This window comes from Giraffa tippelskirchi, chromosome 7 (genome assembly GCF_054371585.1).
Source record: "Giraffa tippelskirchi isolate mGirTip1 chromosome 7, T2T-mGirTip1v1.2.pri, whole genome shotgun sequence".
NCBI lineage: Eukaryota > Metazoa > Chordata > Mammalia > Artiodactyla > Giraffidae > Giraffa > Giraffa tippelskirchi.
In genome coordinates, this window is record NC_137281.1 from 17037187 (window position 1) to 17055662 (window position 18476).

Genomic DNA, 18476 nt, shown 5'->3' on the forward strand with positions numbered 1-18476 from the left:
CTGAGGAGTAGAAAATGGCGAATGCCACTGGGAGAAAGAGGGGACCAGTGATGACCCTCTTAGGTCATCTCTGAAGTCACCTGTCAATAACCAGAGGGACTGGAGACTCTGCAACTGTGCTGAAGGCCAGAGTGAGACATATGTTATCTGTGCCCCAAAACAACAATTTTATCCTGCCAGGCTGGTGACGTCAGGAGTTACACATTGGTTCTTTTGCTTCATCTTCACACAAAATCCCCGTGTAGCAGAGGACAGAATGACTGGGAAAGTTACAACAAACTTGCCCATACTCCCACAGCTTGCCAGGGACGGGGTGTAGGTTCTGTCTGACCCTGGTCCCCAAGCTCTCAACGGCCACCTGTGTCACTTCTCCTCACCACTGCTCAAGACCTCCTGCCTCACATCCTCCCTGAACAGAACACAGACACTGGGCACCATGAGCAATGTTGCAGTTACTTTATTAGAGTCAGCCTGATAAAGCCCACGTCAGGTGGGAAAGGTGTCTGGATTCCAGCTTCAGGAACAGAAGGAGAACAGGGCAGGAAGATCAAGGGCAGACCAGGCACAACTGGCAAAGCTTATTGCACCAAATTGCGCAGACTGGAAGCCAATCCTATGAGACCATTCACCACCGAGGACACTTGGTAGTCAGCGCAATCATTACTGAGGATGATGGACACCTGGAAGGGAGAAGGAGGCAGAGGGACAGGACCTGAGCCCACTGCCAGGCTATCCTGTCTCCCCAGGCAAACCTCACGCCTCACCCTCAGGGATTCAGCCCCATCCCCAGCAAGAATCTCTGCCCACAGACCCACCACTGGAGCGGGGGTTGCCAGCAGGCACCAGGGGGAGGATGGCCCCCTAATAGCCCAGGCACAGGTGTCAGGAGGGAGACAGAGCCACCAGTCATGCCAGGGAGGGGAGATGACAAGGGTCAGTGGGGCACAGCCAGGGCTGGTCCTGAAGGAGGAATAGGTGCTGGAGACTGGGTTTGGGTCACACCTCCTGCACCTGAGCCTCCTCTGTCAGGAGTGCTGGGTGCACGGAATGTGCATGAAGGTGTCGTAAACAACCCCTTGTGCCCTGGGAGCTTCTATTAGTGCATGAAACTCTGGATCGTGGCAAACCTCTCCTTTTGAATGATTAACAGTTTGAGGAAAATATGCAGAGACTGTTCAAAATCTCAAATACTATACCACAAGAAAAACAACCACAGCAAAAAGGTGGTTCTTTGAGAGATACACTGTTAGCCCAAGTGAGTGGCTGCACGTACCTAGAAGCTGCCCTGGGATATTAGGTGCCAAAACACCAGAGTGGAAATTCTGACATGTAGGCACTGAGAACATGTTGGTGGAAATGGGGCTCTGTGCTAGAGCAATGGTCATCAAAAAGTGATAAAGAGGAGTTGACGTGACCACAGGTCAGAAAGCTTATAAAGCCAGGGTGTCCCATGCTGGAAGGAGACCTAAAAGCTGGGGCTCCTTTTAAATATTCTTAAAGTAGAGATGTTGCTGCTGCTGCTAAGTCACGTCAGTCGTGTCCGACTCTGTGCGACCCCACAGACGGCAGCCCACCAGGCTCCTCCATCCCTGGGATTCTCCAGGCAAGAACACTGGAGTGGATTGCCATTTTTCCCTCCAGTGCATGAAAGTGAAAAAGTGAAAGTGAAGTCGCTCAGTCCTGTCCGACTCTTCGCTACCTCATGGGCTGCAGCCTACCAGGCTCCTCTGTCCATGGGGTTTCCCAGGCAAGAGTACTGGAGTGGGGTGCCATTGCCTTTTCCAAAGTAGAGATGACAGCACTGCTTCACATGTGTGAGCTGAATGCTTTGTTTCCTGCAAAGATTAAAGTGCTACTCCTCCAAAGCTACTTCCTCTCAGTGAGAAAAGAAAATTACAGAAGTCAACACACTTGTCCGAGTGCACTGACAGTAGTCCCCTATTCTGTGTGAGCTGATTGACATGATATGGACAGATTCAGTAACAAGAGGCTGGATGTGCAGGTGGACTATGCTTGAATATTACAGGTGCTGTAGGTTGGGGCAAAAAGTTTATGTGCTTCTTTGTTTATAGCTCTGTCTATCACACATCCCATGACTGAATGATCTATTACCATGTGGCATATGAAATATGCTGCATGTGAGTTCTCAAGGTAAGTGTGGGTAAAGGTAAGTTACCATATATTTCAGATTATTAAACCTGTTCACAGGTCCTGCTTCATTGAAGCAATTCCGGAGTTTTTCACTGGCTGCTTTTTCAGCTTCATTAGCATCGATCGAATCCAAGGTTTCATTCAATGCTTTACTTGGGAGTGCAAGGATCACAGCACTAAAGCCTTCATAAAACACAGGGCAGGCTTCCGCTAAAGGCAGAGACAGAAAACATCTCGTCAAAAGAATCACTAGGTCAGAAGGTTCCTGTTTCCCACCACTTGATAGGAACTCACACATCCAAAGCTTCCGGACTCCCCTCCCACAGAGACTCGGCCTCTCCCAGGACTGCTTACATAGAGAAGAAAACCTTCCCTATGAGGCACTCCCAGCAGAAGGGAGCAGCAAGAGGGGCTAGGCCTGGAGGCCCCTCTGCCCTTGACCACTGCCCCCAGGCATACCAGCCTGCTTCCTCCCTTCCAGTGAGCACCACTACCCCCAAACTAACTATCCCCCAGTGTGTGCACAGCTAATGACCCTTCCAACTCCACGCCACCCCCTCCATTCAAAGACAGAAAGCCCCAGGGAGTTTGTGCAGGACTCCTGGGCACTAGTCTGCCACCTGCCCTTGGAACCTGTCCCTAGAAGCAGCTTGGACAGGACTGGAAAGGATGCAGTCAGACGGCACTGGGCAAGGATCAGGAGGGCCATCCAGACACTCCTTCCTACCCTCACTCGTCTTGAAGGTCAGCTCTCTGGTCACCAGCAAGGCCAGCACAAGCAGTGCTCCCTTCATCATGGCGGCAGCTGGAGTGCTCTGCTCAGGGCAGGGCTTCACCTGCTTTATATACCACTAGCTCCTCAAGCCCAGCCCTCATCCCTCCCAGGAAAATCACAGGTCTCTGGCCAGGCTCCTGGTACAGGTGGCTCCTGGTACAGGTGGCTCCCATAGCCCTTGGGGTGTTTATTGTGGAAGATCATCCTACTCTGACAGCAGAGCTCTTGGAGGACATGCAGGGATATCTTTGCCAAAGATCAAGTGGAGCTGACATGTCTAAGTGACTCCTGCTGCTGCTTCTGCTAAGTCATTTCAGTCGTGTCTGACTCTGTGCGACACCATAGATGGCATGCCACCAGGCTCCTCTGTCCCCAGGATTCTCCAGGCAAGAATCCTGGAGTGGGTCGTCATTTCCTTCTCCAATGCATGCGTGCATGCTAAGTCACTTCAGTCATGTCTGACTCTGTATGACCCTATGCATAGCAGCCCACCAGGCTCCTCTGTCCACTGGATTCTCTAGGCAAGAATACTGGAGTGGGTTGCCATTTCCTTCTCCCTAAGTGACTCCATTTGGAGCCAAATGCTCTGTTGTCCCAGCCCCAATCATCACCTGTTTTCCTGGTCATCCTTCCCCCAACCTATCCTGGCTCTGAGGGCATTACTCTCCCATACTGAGCAGATGGAATCACAGGAGGGCCAAGGACAGATCTACACCACTGTCAGGTAGAAAAACGGTCATAAGGAATCTTTCCTTTTTCCCCAAGTTTAAGTCATGGAGATAAGAATGTGGAACTGGACCTTACTGATGCCCCCGGATGTTTTAACATCTGCAGTCTCTAGACAGGGCCCTGAGCACTGGTGGACAAAAGCACTGGGCTCTGAATTATGCCCAACAAGGAACTTGCAGAACTTAAGGCCACGTGGCTTTTCTCAGACACTGATAATTCTGTACTTTTGGATCATGCCACCAGCTTTTCTCAGGCCCTTCAGCCAGCTAGTTCCTGAACAGGTTCCAGCCTTGCCGCTTCTCCTGGCTGTCCTTCCTCCTCCACTGTGAACCTGGTCTCAGGAGGTACTTGCACTGAACAGTCTATCCTGGAACGTCAGGGAGCAGCTGTGTGTTTGGGGGTTTGTCTCCTGGGGCAGAGACACCAAGGCCCATAGCCCTACAGGCCACAGTCCTAAGGCCCAGAGGGCTGGGTTGATCAGAGGTGGCAGTCTGTGTGTGAAAACTCTTTCAGAGTTAAACTCAACCTTTCACGCTAGGAAAGCAGTTTGTTGGGACGAACAATTTGAGATGGTCCTTGAAAACACTAGAAGGAAGCCTGAGAAGCTCCCAATGGCCAAACTGGAAAGGGTGTGGCAGACAAAATAAATAACAGAGTATTAGATGATAAACCAATGTATAAAGTAATATAAGTGAGTCCATACTAACATGGAGATGGGAAAGTCTCCATATCCCTTCCCTGGAGAAGGGAAAGGCTACCTACTCCAGTATTCTGGCCTGGAGAATTCCATGGACTTCATAGTCCATGGGGTCACAAAGAGTCAAACACAACTGAGCCACTTTCACTTTCACACCGATATAAATTAGTGTCTACATAAATAAATGTGAGAGAGGAGACAACCATTTCTTAAGGAAACATCCTGGATAATAGACATAGACTATCCCTCCAGGAGGGGGAGCTTACTGCCCTGCCTTCCCTGAGTGTGGGCTAGACTTGGGAACTCATCTCCAAAGGAAAGAGGAGGGGAAGGAGAAAACACAGCAGAAACCTGGCAAACACAACGTAATCAGCTAATCAAGGCTGATATTCCCAGTGGTAAGACACAATGCTGTCACGTGTACCCTGATGGAAGGGGACAGGTAGGGCATCCCACCTGTGTGGTGTCTTCCTCTAAACCCAAAGTCTGAACCCCACTCGACAGTATGAAAACAACAGCAGTTAAACACAGCTTGGGGACCTTCTACCATCACTGATAGTTCTCCTCAAGGCTGTCAAGGCCATGACAGACCAGGAGAGAGTGAGTAACTCCACAGGGCAGAGGACACTAGGGACACATGGCAGTGAACGCAGGGAGTTTAGGGTCTGGATGGGATCCTGGGATCCAAGAGACATTAACGGACAACCAGCTGATATTCAAATAAACTGTAACATTTAGTTAGTCGTAAGGTTCCAAAGTTGTCTCTCAGTTTTGACAAATATTTGCACTTTTTCTATAAATCTAAAATTGTTGCAACTTAAAATTTTACTAATAACAACTTGAAACAGGAAGCTCAACTCTGTACTCTGTGACAACCTAGTGGGGTGAGATGTGGTGGAGGATGGGGAATATTCAAGACAAAGGGATACATGTAAATTTATGGCTGAGTCATGCTGTTGTATGGCAGAAGCCAATACAATATTATAAAATAATATCCTCCAATTAAAAATACATTAAAAAACAACAAAAACAACAACCTGCATTAGGACAGGGCTACATCAGCAGCATTTCTACATTGACCCTAACCAGCTCTTCACTCTGATGTCACCAATGTCCCCACGATCTGGGGACGTCTCAGAGGACCCTGTGGCACCCTTGAAAGGGCACTGGGCTGGATCCATGGTAGCCACCTGTGTTACTCAGCACTCCAGGCCCTGGTTCCTCTCCTCACAGAGCTCAGAGGGCCTTTGGGGGCAGTGTCTTCTCCAGGACAGGAGGCATGGGATCCATGGGCAGCTGCCTCACCACACAGAAGCCCTGCCCCCACAGACAAAGAGCCAGCATGTGCAGCCTGGGCCATGTGGTGTTCACCTTCCTGCCCAGGAAACTTTCACTCACACCTACAGCCACCTGAGGCCCTCGTGGGGTGACCTTCAGAGGGGTGGACCCCAGGCAACAGGAGCCATGGTGTGGAGGGGCTCCACGGAGGTCAACTGACACTGCAGCTCAGTCCTTGGTGCCTCTTTGCCAAGAGCAGTTACCGGATGTGCATCCTATTTGGCACAGGATTCTGCCTATGGTCACACCATGTGTCCTAACCTCAGATTCGGTCTTCAGCAAACACTAATCTGCCACAGGTGGCTCAGAGAAAGGACAGCCAGGTACCTCCAGCGAAAGGTTACTTGATTCTGACTTATCAAACATTTTAACCTTTACCTTATTAATCCCAGGCAATATTCATAAACACAATCTACAGTAAGTAGCATGAAAGATATCCTGCTTATTGACTCCAGAGAAATGGAATATTTCTGCCATTATTCTAAAAAACACAGTGCAACATCTACCGAATGCTGGGCCCTCTCCTAGTCCTGGGATGCAGCAGCACACAGCACAACTCTCGCTCTCCTGCAGCTCTTCATCACCTAAGAGGGAGTGAAAGACAGTGACCCCATGGGAAGAAGTGCTCTGGGGGAAGATGAAGCAGGGGGAGAAGACAGAGGGCCGTGGTGGGAGCAGAGGGACAGATTACTTTGATATTAGAGCTCAATAGTTGGGGAAATCTGTGCCCTGTGATACTTGAAGACACCTGAAGATGAGGGAATGAATCATGCAGCCACTGGAGGAAGAGCCTTCCAGGCCAGGAGGGCTCCATGTGCAGAGGCCCTGCTGCAGGAGCACACTTGGTCAGGTCAAGAAGCAGAAAGGAGGCCCTGAGGGAGGAGAGAAAGGCAGGGATAAGTTCACAGAGGCAGCAGCAGTGCAGGCGTGGTTCTGCAACTGGCCCAGAGATTGTGCTTCAAAGGGGCTTGGCTTTTTCTCAAGAGGAGAGGTGATCATGGAAACAGTACAGAGACACTCAAGAGGTGAAAGAGGCTGCAGAAAATGATGGACCTAAAGGCTGAAGGAAATGTCAGACAGAGAAGTAGAAATGTCGTATGACATCTCCTACATGCAGAATCTAAAAATACATGATGCAGATGAATTTATTTACACACCACAAAGAGACTGACATACTTAGAATACCAACTTATGATTGCCAGGGGCAAGGATGAGGGCAAGGGACAGTTATGAGTTTGGGATGCTCATGTACACACTGCTATATTGAAACTGGATAAGGATCATATGCCATGATCAAGTCAAGTCAGGTATATTCAAGGGATGCAAAGATTCTTCAATATGTATGTGCTGTGCTTAGTCACTCAGTCATGTCCAACTCTTTGCAACCACATGAACTGTATAGCCCACCAGGTTCCTTTGTCCATGAGGATTTTCCAGGCAAGAATACTGGAGTGGGTTGCCATGCCCTCCTCCAGGGGATCTTCCCAACCCAGGGATCGAACTCAGGTCTCCCACATTTCAGGCAGATTCTTTACCATCTCAGCCACCAGGGAAGCCCAAGAATATTGGAGTGGGTAACCTATCTCTTCTCCCGAGGATCTTCCTGACCCAGGAATCGAACCAGAGTCTCCTGCATGGTAGGCAACTCAATCAATGTGATATACCATATTAACAAATCAAACATAAAAATCACATAATAAATTTCCATAGATGCAATAAAAGCTTTCAATTAAATTCAGCACCCATTTATAATGGAAACTCTCCAGAAAATCAACATAGAAGGAACCTACCTGAACATAATAAAGGTCGTGTACCATAAACCCATGGGAAAATTGTATTCAGTGGTGAAAAACTGAAAGCATTTCTTTAAGATCAGGAACAAGACAGGGTGCCCAGTCTGACTATCATTATTCAACATAGTTTTGGAAGTCCTACCCAAGGCAATAAGAGAAGAAATGTAAATACAGGAATACAGATTGGAAAGGAAAAAGTAAAACACTGTTTGTAGATAACATGATATTACATAGAAAATGTAAAGATGATATCAAAAAATTCCTAGAGCTAAGTGTGAATCTATTTGTATAGTCATAGGATACAAAATCAATATATATGAATTCCTTGCAATCCTGTACACTAACAATGAATACTCAGAAAGAGAAATTAAGGAATCAAGTCCATTCACCACTAACATTAAAAGAATAAAATACCTAGCAATAAACCTACCTGAGGAGACAAAAGAGTTGTACACAGAAATCTGTAAGACACTGATGAAAGTAATTAAAGATGACATAAACAGATGGAAAGATATACCATGTTCTTGGAAGAGGTTGCAAAGAGTCAGACACGACTGAGCGACTGAACTGATTGACTGACCTGAAATGGAAGGGAAGAATCAATATTGTGAAAACGACTATACTACTCAAAGCAATCTACAGATTCAATGCAGTCTGTATCAAATTACCAATGGTATTTTTCACAGAACTAGAACAAAAAATTTCACAGTTCATATGGAAACACAAAAGATCCATTATAGCCAAAGTGATCTTGAGAAAGAAGAATGGAGCTGGAGGAATCAATCTTCCTGATTTCAGACTATACTACAAAGCTACACTCATCAAGACAGTATGGAACAGGGAGTAAAACAGAAATATAGACTAACCAAACAAGATAGAAAGCCCAGAAATAAACCCACACACCTATGGGCATCTTTCTTTGACAAGGGAGGCAAGAATATACAATGGAGAAAAGACAGTCCCTTCAATAAGTGATGTTAGGGAAAGTGGACAGCGATATGTAATATAGAAGAATGAAATTAGAACACTGCCTAGCACCATATACAAAGATAAACGCAAAATGGATTAAAGACCTAAATGGAAGACCAGAAACTGCAAAACTCTTAGAGGAAAACACAGGCAGAATACTTTGCAAAATAAATTGCAAAAAGATCCTCTATGACCCACCTCCTAGAGTAATGGAAATAAAAACAAAAATAAACAAGTGGGAACTAATCAAACTTCAAAGCTTTTGCACAGCAAAAGAAACCATAAACAAGATGAAAGGACAACCCTCAGAAAGGGACAAAATAATTGCAAATGAAGCAACTGACAAAGGTTTAATCTCCAAAATATACAGCAACTCATGCTGCTCAACATCAGGGAAAAAAAAAAATTTAATGGGCAGAATATCTAAACAGACATTTCTCCAAAGAAGGCATCCTAATGGCTAATCAACACATGAAAAAATGCTCAACATCGCTTATTATTAGAGAAATGCAAATCAAAACTACCATGACGTGTCACCTCACATTGGTCAGAAAGCACATCATCAATAAATCAACAATCAACAAATGCTGGAGAGGATGTGGAGAAAAGGGAACCCTCTAGCACTGTTGTGGGAATGTAAGTTGACATAGCCACTATGGACATTCCTTACAAAACTGGAAATAAAACTATCATATGACCCAACAATCCCACTACTGGGAATATACACTAAGGAAATTATAATTGAAAAAGACCTATGTACCCCAATGTTCATTGCAGCACTATTCACAATAGCTAGGACATGGAAGCAACTTAGATGTCCATCAACAGAGCAATGGATAAAGAAATGGCGGTACCCATATACAATGGAATACCACTGATCCATAGAAAGGAACACATTTGAGTTAGTTTTAATGAAGTGGGTTAAACTAGAGCATATTATACAGAGTGAAGTAAGTCAGAAAGACAAAAACAAGTGTTGTGTATTAATGCATATATATGAAATCTAGAAAAATGGTACTGATGAACCTATATGCTGGGCTGGAATAGAGACATGGACATACAGAACAGACTTATGGACACAGTGAGGGAAGGAGAGGTCCGGATGAATTGAGAGAGCAGCACGGAAATATATACATATCATGTGTGAAATAAATAGCCAATGGGAAGTTGTTGCATACAGCTAGTAGCTCAGCCTGGTGCTCCTAAAACCTACAGGGATGGGGTAGGTTGGCAGGTAGGACAGAGGTACAAGAGGGAGGGGCCATGTGTATACCTCTGACTGATTCATGCTGATGTACCGGAGAAACTGACACAACACTGGACAGCATTTATTCTCTGATTAAATGATTAAATTAAACAAGGGCTCAGGGCCGGGGCAATGGGATGACCCAGAGGGATGGGATGGGGAGGGAGGTGGGTGGGGGGTCCAGGAAGGGGAACACATGTAAACCCATGGCTGATTCATGTCAATGTATGGCAAAAACTATTACAATATTGTAAAGTAATTATCCCCCAACTAAAATAAATAAATTTATAAAAAAAAGAAAAAGAAAAGGCAATTACTTTAACTTTATATTTCATTAAACAGTTTAATTACAAAAAAAAAAAGAATAAATAAATTTTAAATAAATAGATAACCAACAAGGATAACTGTATAGCCCAGGGAACTCTGCTCATCGTTTTGTGGCAGCCTAGATGAGAGGGGACTATGGGAAAGAATGGAAAATGTGCACACATATGGAAGAGTCGCTGCATTGTCTACCTGGCACTGTCATAACATTCTTAACTGGCTATAATCCACACACACAAAAAAATAATTAAAAAGAAAAAGAAGAGGCTGCAGAAAATATCCCTGTGTAGAACAAGGTACTATCAAAGTCACCAGGTGGCAGGTCTAGGTTAAGAGAAAACTGGAAACTTTTGGGGCAGAGCATATAATAGATTTCAGGGCTCTAGGAACTGATCTGGCAAAGTGGCCCAACAGAGGCCACTGACAAGATCAAGGACACAGTGATAACAGCAGGGCGGGAGCCACCAGAGAGCCTGACAAGGGGCTCAGGGCTCATGCTCTGGCCTGCCTGGCACTTACTCCCTGTGAGGCCATTCCTAAGCATGGAGCTTCCTGAAAACCCGTATGTCCACACCAACCTGTCTTCAAGGTCCCATGTTCTGACAGGCTCCCACTGGCCATCATTCAGGAAGCATGATTTGGGAGCATTTTTGCCCTTTTTGGTCAACCCGGGGTTTTTGGTTGTTAAGCTTCCTGAGTCAGCTGTCCCTCCCACAGAGCCTTCCAGCAGGAAGGACGCTGAGCCAGTGCCCTCTGTGTACTCAAGGACCAGCATCTTGCCAGCACACACAGCTCCTCCTGTGCAGCCCCAGGCAACTTCACATTGTGGCCTGCCAGAATCTCCTGAAAAAAGGAAGCATCTGACACAGGCCCCCTGGGGTGAGGACAAGCACAGGTATAAAAGGGCTCCAGGTGAGTAGGGAGCACCTGCCACCGGCACCATGAGGCGGGCTGGAGCTCTCCTGCTGCTCTGTGCTGCCTGGCTCCTCATCGCGGGTGGAAGTGAGTGGCTGGGACCCGGGCTCCCCAAGCTTTCTGACACCTTCCCGGGGCAGCACGGAGCATGTCGGGAGGGGGAAGGGAAGAGTGTGTTCTGATGCGTGCCTTTCAGGGAGTGTCCCCTTCTCTTTCTGTTTCAGAGTGTGATGACATCTGCCCAGCCTTGAGGGACACTGTTGACCTGTTCATATCGGGAAGCCATGAGGCCTATCTTGAACAAGTTGAAAAGTATAACCAAAACCCTGATCTACTGGAAACTGCCAATACCCTGAAGAGCTGTGTTGATGAGACGTTGACAGCGGAGGATAAACAGAATGCTCTGAGCACTCTGGTGGGTCAGGTTGTGTGTGAACGTACCTGTGTGGGGCCTGTGGGGGTGGGGGGGTGTCAGGGGCCTGCTCAGGGCACTGGAAAGTGGGGGGATCATATCCTCTCCACCCTGGCCCTTCCCCGGGAAGCTGGGAGCAAAAAGATCCTCATGAATGAAGAGGTAGAGAGGATGAGGCCAAATCCCACAGGGTGGGGAAGGATCATGGAGGAAGACTCAGTCCAGCCCTGGAGCTCCTGAGCTGGCCCTGACTGCTCAGCTCTGCCTGAGCACATGCCTGGGACCCTCCGGGCCCTCCTGACTCTGTGGTGCCACCTGCCTTTGGAGTTAGGCCCTCAGCACTGGCCTCCCTGACTCCAGCCTCTCCAGCACAGGAACCTGACTCTGCTGCAATCCATTCCTATTGAGACCTTCCCTTCTCCAAACATCAGTTTTTTTCCTAATGCCTCCAACTCCCTACTCCATTCTACCTAACACCCACATATGTCCTTGGTCCCTGGATGCCAAGGGCCATTATGTCACACATGCCCTAAGAGGAGGCTGTTCCAAAAGCTGCCCTCCTCCCCTTCCCAGGCCTAGGATGCTCAGAGTCTAGGACCAGGGTGAATCCTTTCTCTGCTACTATAGAGGTGGTAGGACAAGCAGCTGTTTCAGCTCTTAAGTGTCCAAAGCCCAGAGGGAGGAAGCAGATAGGGTTCAACTCACCCCTGAAGACTTCCAGGAGTCACTCCTGAGCCCTGCCAGGTGGTCCTCAACAGTGTCCCCCATTCTATCCCTGGAGACTGCCCTCAGCCCTCCAGGGAAACCACACAGTCTCTGTTCCATTGGAGGAAGACTCATTGGGATGTACCCTCCGTTACCCACTCACGTTCAGATGCCTCCCTCTGTAGACCCCTCCCCTATGTTCAGTGAAGCTTCATGTCTGCTCGAACCCTGAGGCCTCACCAGGTTTCTGCACCTTCTCTTACAGAATAAAGTATACTCAAATTCTCTCTGCTGATGGAACTGTCCCTGCCAGGCACCCAAGGGAGCCACTTGCCTGATCCCTAAGTCATGTCAGCAGCCTGCCACATCCAGGTGTTTGATTATAGAGGATTCCAGCAATAAAAAGCCTTGCATTTCATAAGAGAGTGCTTACTCATTGACTTCAGAGAGGGGGGCGGGAGGACGCAACCACAGTGGAGATCACCAGTGTGCCTTCCCACTGCACCTGGATTTCAGTGCAATCAGATGCTCCTCCACAAATGCAACAGGTGGAGCATGGGTAATGATCATTACATCAGCCAGAGGGTCTGATCACTGCTGTCACCAGGACTCACAGGTCATGAGCATCATCCGCCAAATTTCAGCCTCACAGCAACCTTGAGGCATAGGAGTAGTCATCCTCATCTTACAAGAGAGAATCTGAGGCTCAGAGAGGGTAAAACATCTGCTGAAGAGACACATCTTCCCCCACCCGTCCATGATGGGGAGACGAGTTCAGCTAAATCTCCCTATGACTGTGCACATATTATAGTCCTTCTTTATGCCTCTGATTTCCGTTTATAAAATCGAACTTCTTCCCGTCTCCAAGTCTGTGGTAAGGCCAAAGTAAAATAATGACTGACAAATGGCCATTGTACTAAATGCCTGACAGGAGAGGAAGAACAATGGGTCAAGGAACATGTGTTGAACTCTGTCACTCCTTGGGCCTCAGTTGATCCTAATGCCAACCCCCAAATTGCAGACTCAGCTGCTTCCACATAAACACACTGTGAGTTGGGCCTCACACTCAGGGTGGACGTCCAGGGGCCTGGGGTTTCTTGCTCCTCCTGTTTCTCTGCTGCCTGCCCACCAACTGGGCCCTAAGCTCACGCTGTCTCATTCTTCTTCACCTGACCCCACCCCATCTCTAAGAGCTTCTTCCCACCCAACAGCGGCCCCCCAGCAAAGAGTCTGCTGGGCTTACCCCACAGGGCTGGGTTTATGACAGGGAGTCTCTAAGGTCCTCACGGTGAGGAGGCTTAGGTCCGGTCCCCAAAGTGATCCAGAGCGGCTTCTTCTCCCTGTGGAGGGGACCCTGGGGAACACGGAGGAGGTCTCCTTGCCCAGAGTGACACTGGGCCCTTGTCTCTGCCCACCACTCCACCCCCACCAGGCTCTGGCTGGGGCCTCTTCTAAGATGGAGACCTGCCTCTGTGGGAGCTAAGGTGCATTGAGGTGGTGTGAGCAGATCCTGCAGCAGGGACCCATCGCCTCATCTGACGCAGGATATGTATTCCATCCCACCCCCACCTAACTGATGTGAAAGCTCCAGGCCTTCTGAAAAGACATTTGCCACTCAGATAAGTTAGATGCCTCTTCCACCATCTTGGATATAAACTCACCCTGCTCTGCAGTGAGTGTACAGGTGTGACAGGACCCATCCAAAGATTTGGTGGAGATGAGTGAGGGGCAGTTGGTCCTCCCGGGACAGACACAATCCGTCTCCTGGCTCTTGCTCAGCTGCCCAGAACTCCTGGGGCTGCCGGGGAAACACCTCCATATGCCCATTACCCCTCCTCTCTCCCTGCCTTCCTTCAATCTACAGCATCCTTATCTAATCTGGGGTTAGTAGAAAAGGCAGCATCTGATTGCTCCCAAATCCTTTTCTGTCTGACATTCAAACCTCAGATAGCTGGGAAGGTAATCATCAAAAACCTGTGGCTTTTGATCTCTGATTCTCACATGAGCCTCCCTCTGAGATCACAGGAGCCCCGCCCCGTTTCCCCCTAGGCCAACCTGAGCTCACCTGCAGCTGTGGGATAATCCCCCACTGCAGACACTCCCCTCCTCAAACTCCTGCATCTCCCCCACCTGCTTGGTGATTTCTCCAGAACCTGGGAGCTTGCTGAGCCACTGTGCTTGTGTGCTCAGTTGCCTCAGTTGTGTCTGATTCTTTGCAACCCTAAGGACTGTAGCCCACTAGGTTCCGCCCACTAGTAGCCCACTAGTCCATGGGATCCTTCCAGCAAGCATACTAGATAGAGTGGGTGGCCCTGTCCTCCTTCAAATCACTGGGTGACTCACTCAAAAGTGTGGGGAGTTCATGCCCACAGGGAAACCCTCAGACACTACAGACCCCAGCCTCCTTGACTCCTGGTGTGTCTCTTCAGAGGTGACCTCTGTACTATCTCTCCATACTATCCCAGTGGCCTTGGGTCCCATTTGTCCACCTCCATGGTCTTTCTCACATGTGTGTTCACTGTACTTAGTTCCTCACTTAGGCACCTGACATCACCACCTAATTACCTACCTGCTCCCAAGTCCCTGTGTCTGGGTCTCCTTTGTTGGGAACACAAAGTCTCATGGTGTCCTATGTCCATCTGCCTGATTAGTAAGCACAGGAATTCAAGTGAAAGATATCCAGTAAAATCAGGAGGAAGGGAAAGGGATACCATAGTTGAAGCTTCAGAGGCATCACAGAGAACAGGAACATCCCTACACAGAGAACAGGAACCTGGTTTGGGGAGGGAGATGCTTTCTGGTCTTGCATTTCTTTATGGACCTTGGAATGAGATGTTCTCAATCAGCTGGGACAAGGTGTTTTGAGGTGTACCCTGACCCTAGACCATAGGAATCCATGGGAGAATTCAGGCAGAAGCACACACTGCTCCATGGATCAAGACCTGGAAACCAGAAAGTCATAGAGAGAAAGGAGCAAGATCTGGGTGGCAGGACAGAGGCTGCAAGACTGAGACAGGCCTCCAACAAGGAAAAGCCCAGAATCAGGCCATAGTGGAGGACAGGGTTTGCCTTCATGATTGCAATATGAAGACCTACAGAGATACATCCACGGCTTCAGTGTTACCATACCTTGAAGTTTCCTTGAAAATTCTTTTTATATATATTCTATTGTATTGAGTATAGTGCCAATGGTATAACATATTTACACTCATCTTTAGGCTGGCCATGCTCATGGAATCAGAACACAGGATACCCAGTCGGGGCTTCAGACCCAGGCTTCTGAAGTGGTTCACATGGAAGGGTCAGATGTTCTTTTATGTGCCCCAAGCAGGTACCTAAGCAAGCCACAGAGCTCAGCAGATCCTAAGCAGACAGACAAGAGAGATAACAGAAACACATCTTCCACTCAGAAAGACACCATAGAAAACACACACATGGATTCATCATGTCCATTTCCAGATTACAGAGGTAACTGCAAACTCACTACCTAATAGACACATAGGCCCCACTTGTAAAGCCTGCAGAGCTGCACACAGCCCTGTGTATCTGGGCAGCCAGACACAGAACCTAGCATGGTCAGCACAACACAGCCAGGCAAAGAGGCCCTGCAGATGATAGCAGGACAAGCCCAGATTCACATCATCACTCCTACCACAGAGGCAGCTCTGAGCAAACACACAGGGCTAGCCCAGTCTCAGGAGCATCTTCCATGCTCAATCCATGAGGGGCTAGCCCATTCTACTCTCCTTCAGGACAGGCATGGAAGGAATAATAATAAATCATAGAAATACCTAAACGATTTTGGTCTAGTTGTCCGGGGGAAAAAAACTAGAGCAAAGCCCAAGGTTGCTGAAGAAGCCCCAAAGAAAAAGAGGCCCTGATGTGACTATCCTGGTGATCCAGTGGTTAAGAATCTGCCTTCCAATGCAGACGATGCTGGTGTGACCCCTGGTCAAGGAACATAGATGCCACTTGCCCTGGGATGACAGAAACCTTTGTGCTACAGCTAGAGCAAAGCCTGCGGGCTGCATGGAAAGATCCTATATCTGCCATGAGAAAATCCCACATGACACACCTAAGACCAAAAAGAGCCAAACATAAATAAATAAACAGATATTTGTAAAGAAGAGAGAGCAAGTGCTCACTTTGGCAGCATATATATTAATATTGCAACAGTAAGCAGAGTAGCATGGCCCCTGGGCAAGGACGACACACAAAATCATAAAACTTTCCATATTTTCTCATATGTAAAATAGATAATCATCCGGAAGCAGCTATATAGCACAGGGAGCCCAGCCTGGCACTCTGTAAGAACCTCGCAAGACGGAATTATTGTGGCAGGGGGAGAAGTTCAAGAGGGAGGAAAGGTAACTCACTGGAAATGACCCTGATGCTAGGAAAGCCTGAGTGAAGGAAGAGAAGGGGGTGACAGAGGATGAAACCGTTGCATGGCATCATCAACACAATGGGCATAGGTATGAGCCAACTCCACAGATAGCGAAGGACAGGGAAGCCTTTCGCGCTACAGTCCATAGAGTTGCAAAGAGTCAGACATGACTTAGCAACTAACAACAACAATGACGGATTCACACTGATGAATGACACAGACCACCACAACATTGTAAAGCAATTATCCTCCAATTAAAATTTTTAATTTAACTTAAAAATATATTTTTTAAATTAGTTTATTTATCTATTTTTTAACTTTACAATATTGTATTTGTTTTGCCATACATTGCCATGAATCCACCATGGGTGTACATGTTTTCCCCTTCCAGAACCCCCCTCCCACCTCCCTCCCCATCCCATCCCTCAAAGAAGGAGAGAGAGAAAGACCCTGAGAAGAGGCCAGGAAGAATAAATCAAGGCTGGATTCAGGTTGATGATCCAAGTTCAGGGAGACTTCATACAATGGGGCAATATGGTGTACAGCTATGTGGTGGCAATACAGGCTTACAAAACATTCTACACCTGAGCCATCTGATTGCTTTGGAGTAGAAAATAAAAGGTGAAAAATAAATGACTCGTTCTCCTCTCCTTCTCAAGACACCATGAGAAAGATAGTAATGGAATTTTAAACTACAACCCCATAAAGACAAAGGGAACAATATGGGATTATCACCTAATGATGGAATAGAACACTTTTTCAGAGAAGAGAAAGCACAGAAAGATGGGGTGACTATGGGCAGAGAAAGCCATATCTAACAAATAAGACAGAGCCCGTTTTTCCTACACAATTCCAAAGAGCTCTGAGCTACAGAGATCTGGGCATTGCAGTGGGTAAGTGTAAGTACAGCCGCAGAACTGAAAGAGGTAAGTGATGTCGACACGGAATCGCTGAAATCTCTAACCCTACTCCCCACCTCTTTCATGCACAGAACACATGCATTCAGGTAAACATCCCCCAAGAAGGAAGCTGGAGAGCCAGTGTGATGTAATGGTTAAGATCAGGGACCCTGGAGCTGCACTTCATGGTTCGAAATCGTTTGCATTCAAAACGTGCGCTTTCAATGGCACCACTGTAAGCTAGAACATAACAGAGGAGAGTCTTCAAATTTCTAAAGCAAATTTAGAATTCCATCCCAAGAAAGGTATCGATCCAAATATGTAACAATCAAATAATTCTCCTTCCTTGCCTCTTCTCTCAGGAATGTACAAGAGGATGTACTTCACTAACATAAGAGAACAGACTGAGAAAGGGGAAGACATCTGAATTCCCAAGATGAACTGAAGGGAAATTCTGGGACAACCACTGCATTGGCTTTGGAAAGTCATCATTCCACACTGGAGTCCAGAAGGAGGGGTGGCTACAGGTGATATCGTTCTAGAGAAGGGAAAGGCAGATCAATACATCATTTTGTGTGTCCAATCATGGGAAGAAGAGCTCTCATTTCTTCTGAAGGGTTTGGAACAATTTAGGTACATACAGATAATAAAGTATGAGCAAGGCTAATATATTACTAACAAAGTACAAAAGTATATATTTTGTTTTTAAAAGTTTGTTTTATTCTAAGAATGCAAACATAGCTTAGCATTACAAATATATATAATAAACTGCATAAATACAACTGAGCAGGACCCTAAGAGGTCTCCCCACAACAGACCACCCCCCAAGCCTGTCCTCCTCATGCCTTTTGTCTGTAGAAACACTTTCATCTTCTAGGCCTTTCCCAAGTTCCAAAGAGTACATTGGATCAGATACTTGAGAAAATGTAGAAAGACGAACAGTCAAGAAAGAAAACATAATCATAGTTGAGCCATTAAACAATGACAAGGACCTTCAGTCACTCCTCAAGGGCTATACATAATATTCTGAACCATATCCTTGGAGATTTTTTGAAAATACTGAAACCCCCGTCTGGTGGAAGAAGTTAACTGTATGTTTCCTACAAGAATGTAAACTCCAGTCCTTTTGGAATCAG

General features: G+C 47.2%; 1 protein-coding gene and 1 non-coding gene across 3 annotated transcripts in view; one reads left to right on the forward strand and one right to left on the reverse strand.

Annotated features, from left to right (window-relative positions):
* Window positions 1-443: 443 nt before the first annotated feature.
* Window positions 444-18476, reverse strand: part of LOC145515802 (uncharacterized) — a 230318-nt gene continuing 212285 nt past the window's right edge. The window contains exons 6-7 of one of the 2 annotated variants that reach the window (XM_081517154.1): window positions 2199-2361; window positions 444-680 (exon numbers count right to left, since the gene is read on the reverse strand). In XM_081517154.1, the coding sequence (XP_081373280.1) occupies window positions 2320-2361 (42 nt within the window). In that variant the 3' untranslated portion in view covers window positions 444-680; window positions 2199-2319. Of the gene's footprint in view, window positions 681-2176; window positions 2362-18476 lie in introns of both variants that reach the window. The other variant, XM_081517153.1, reaches the window with a different exon arrangement.
* Window positions 16192-16295, forward strand: LOC145515938 (U6 spliceosomal RNA). The gene has a single exon (XR_014061141.1). It is a non-coding gene; the product is annotated as a U6 spliceosomal RNA (small nuclear RNA).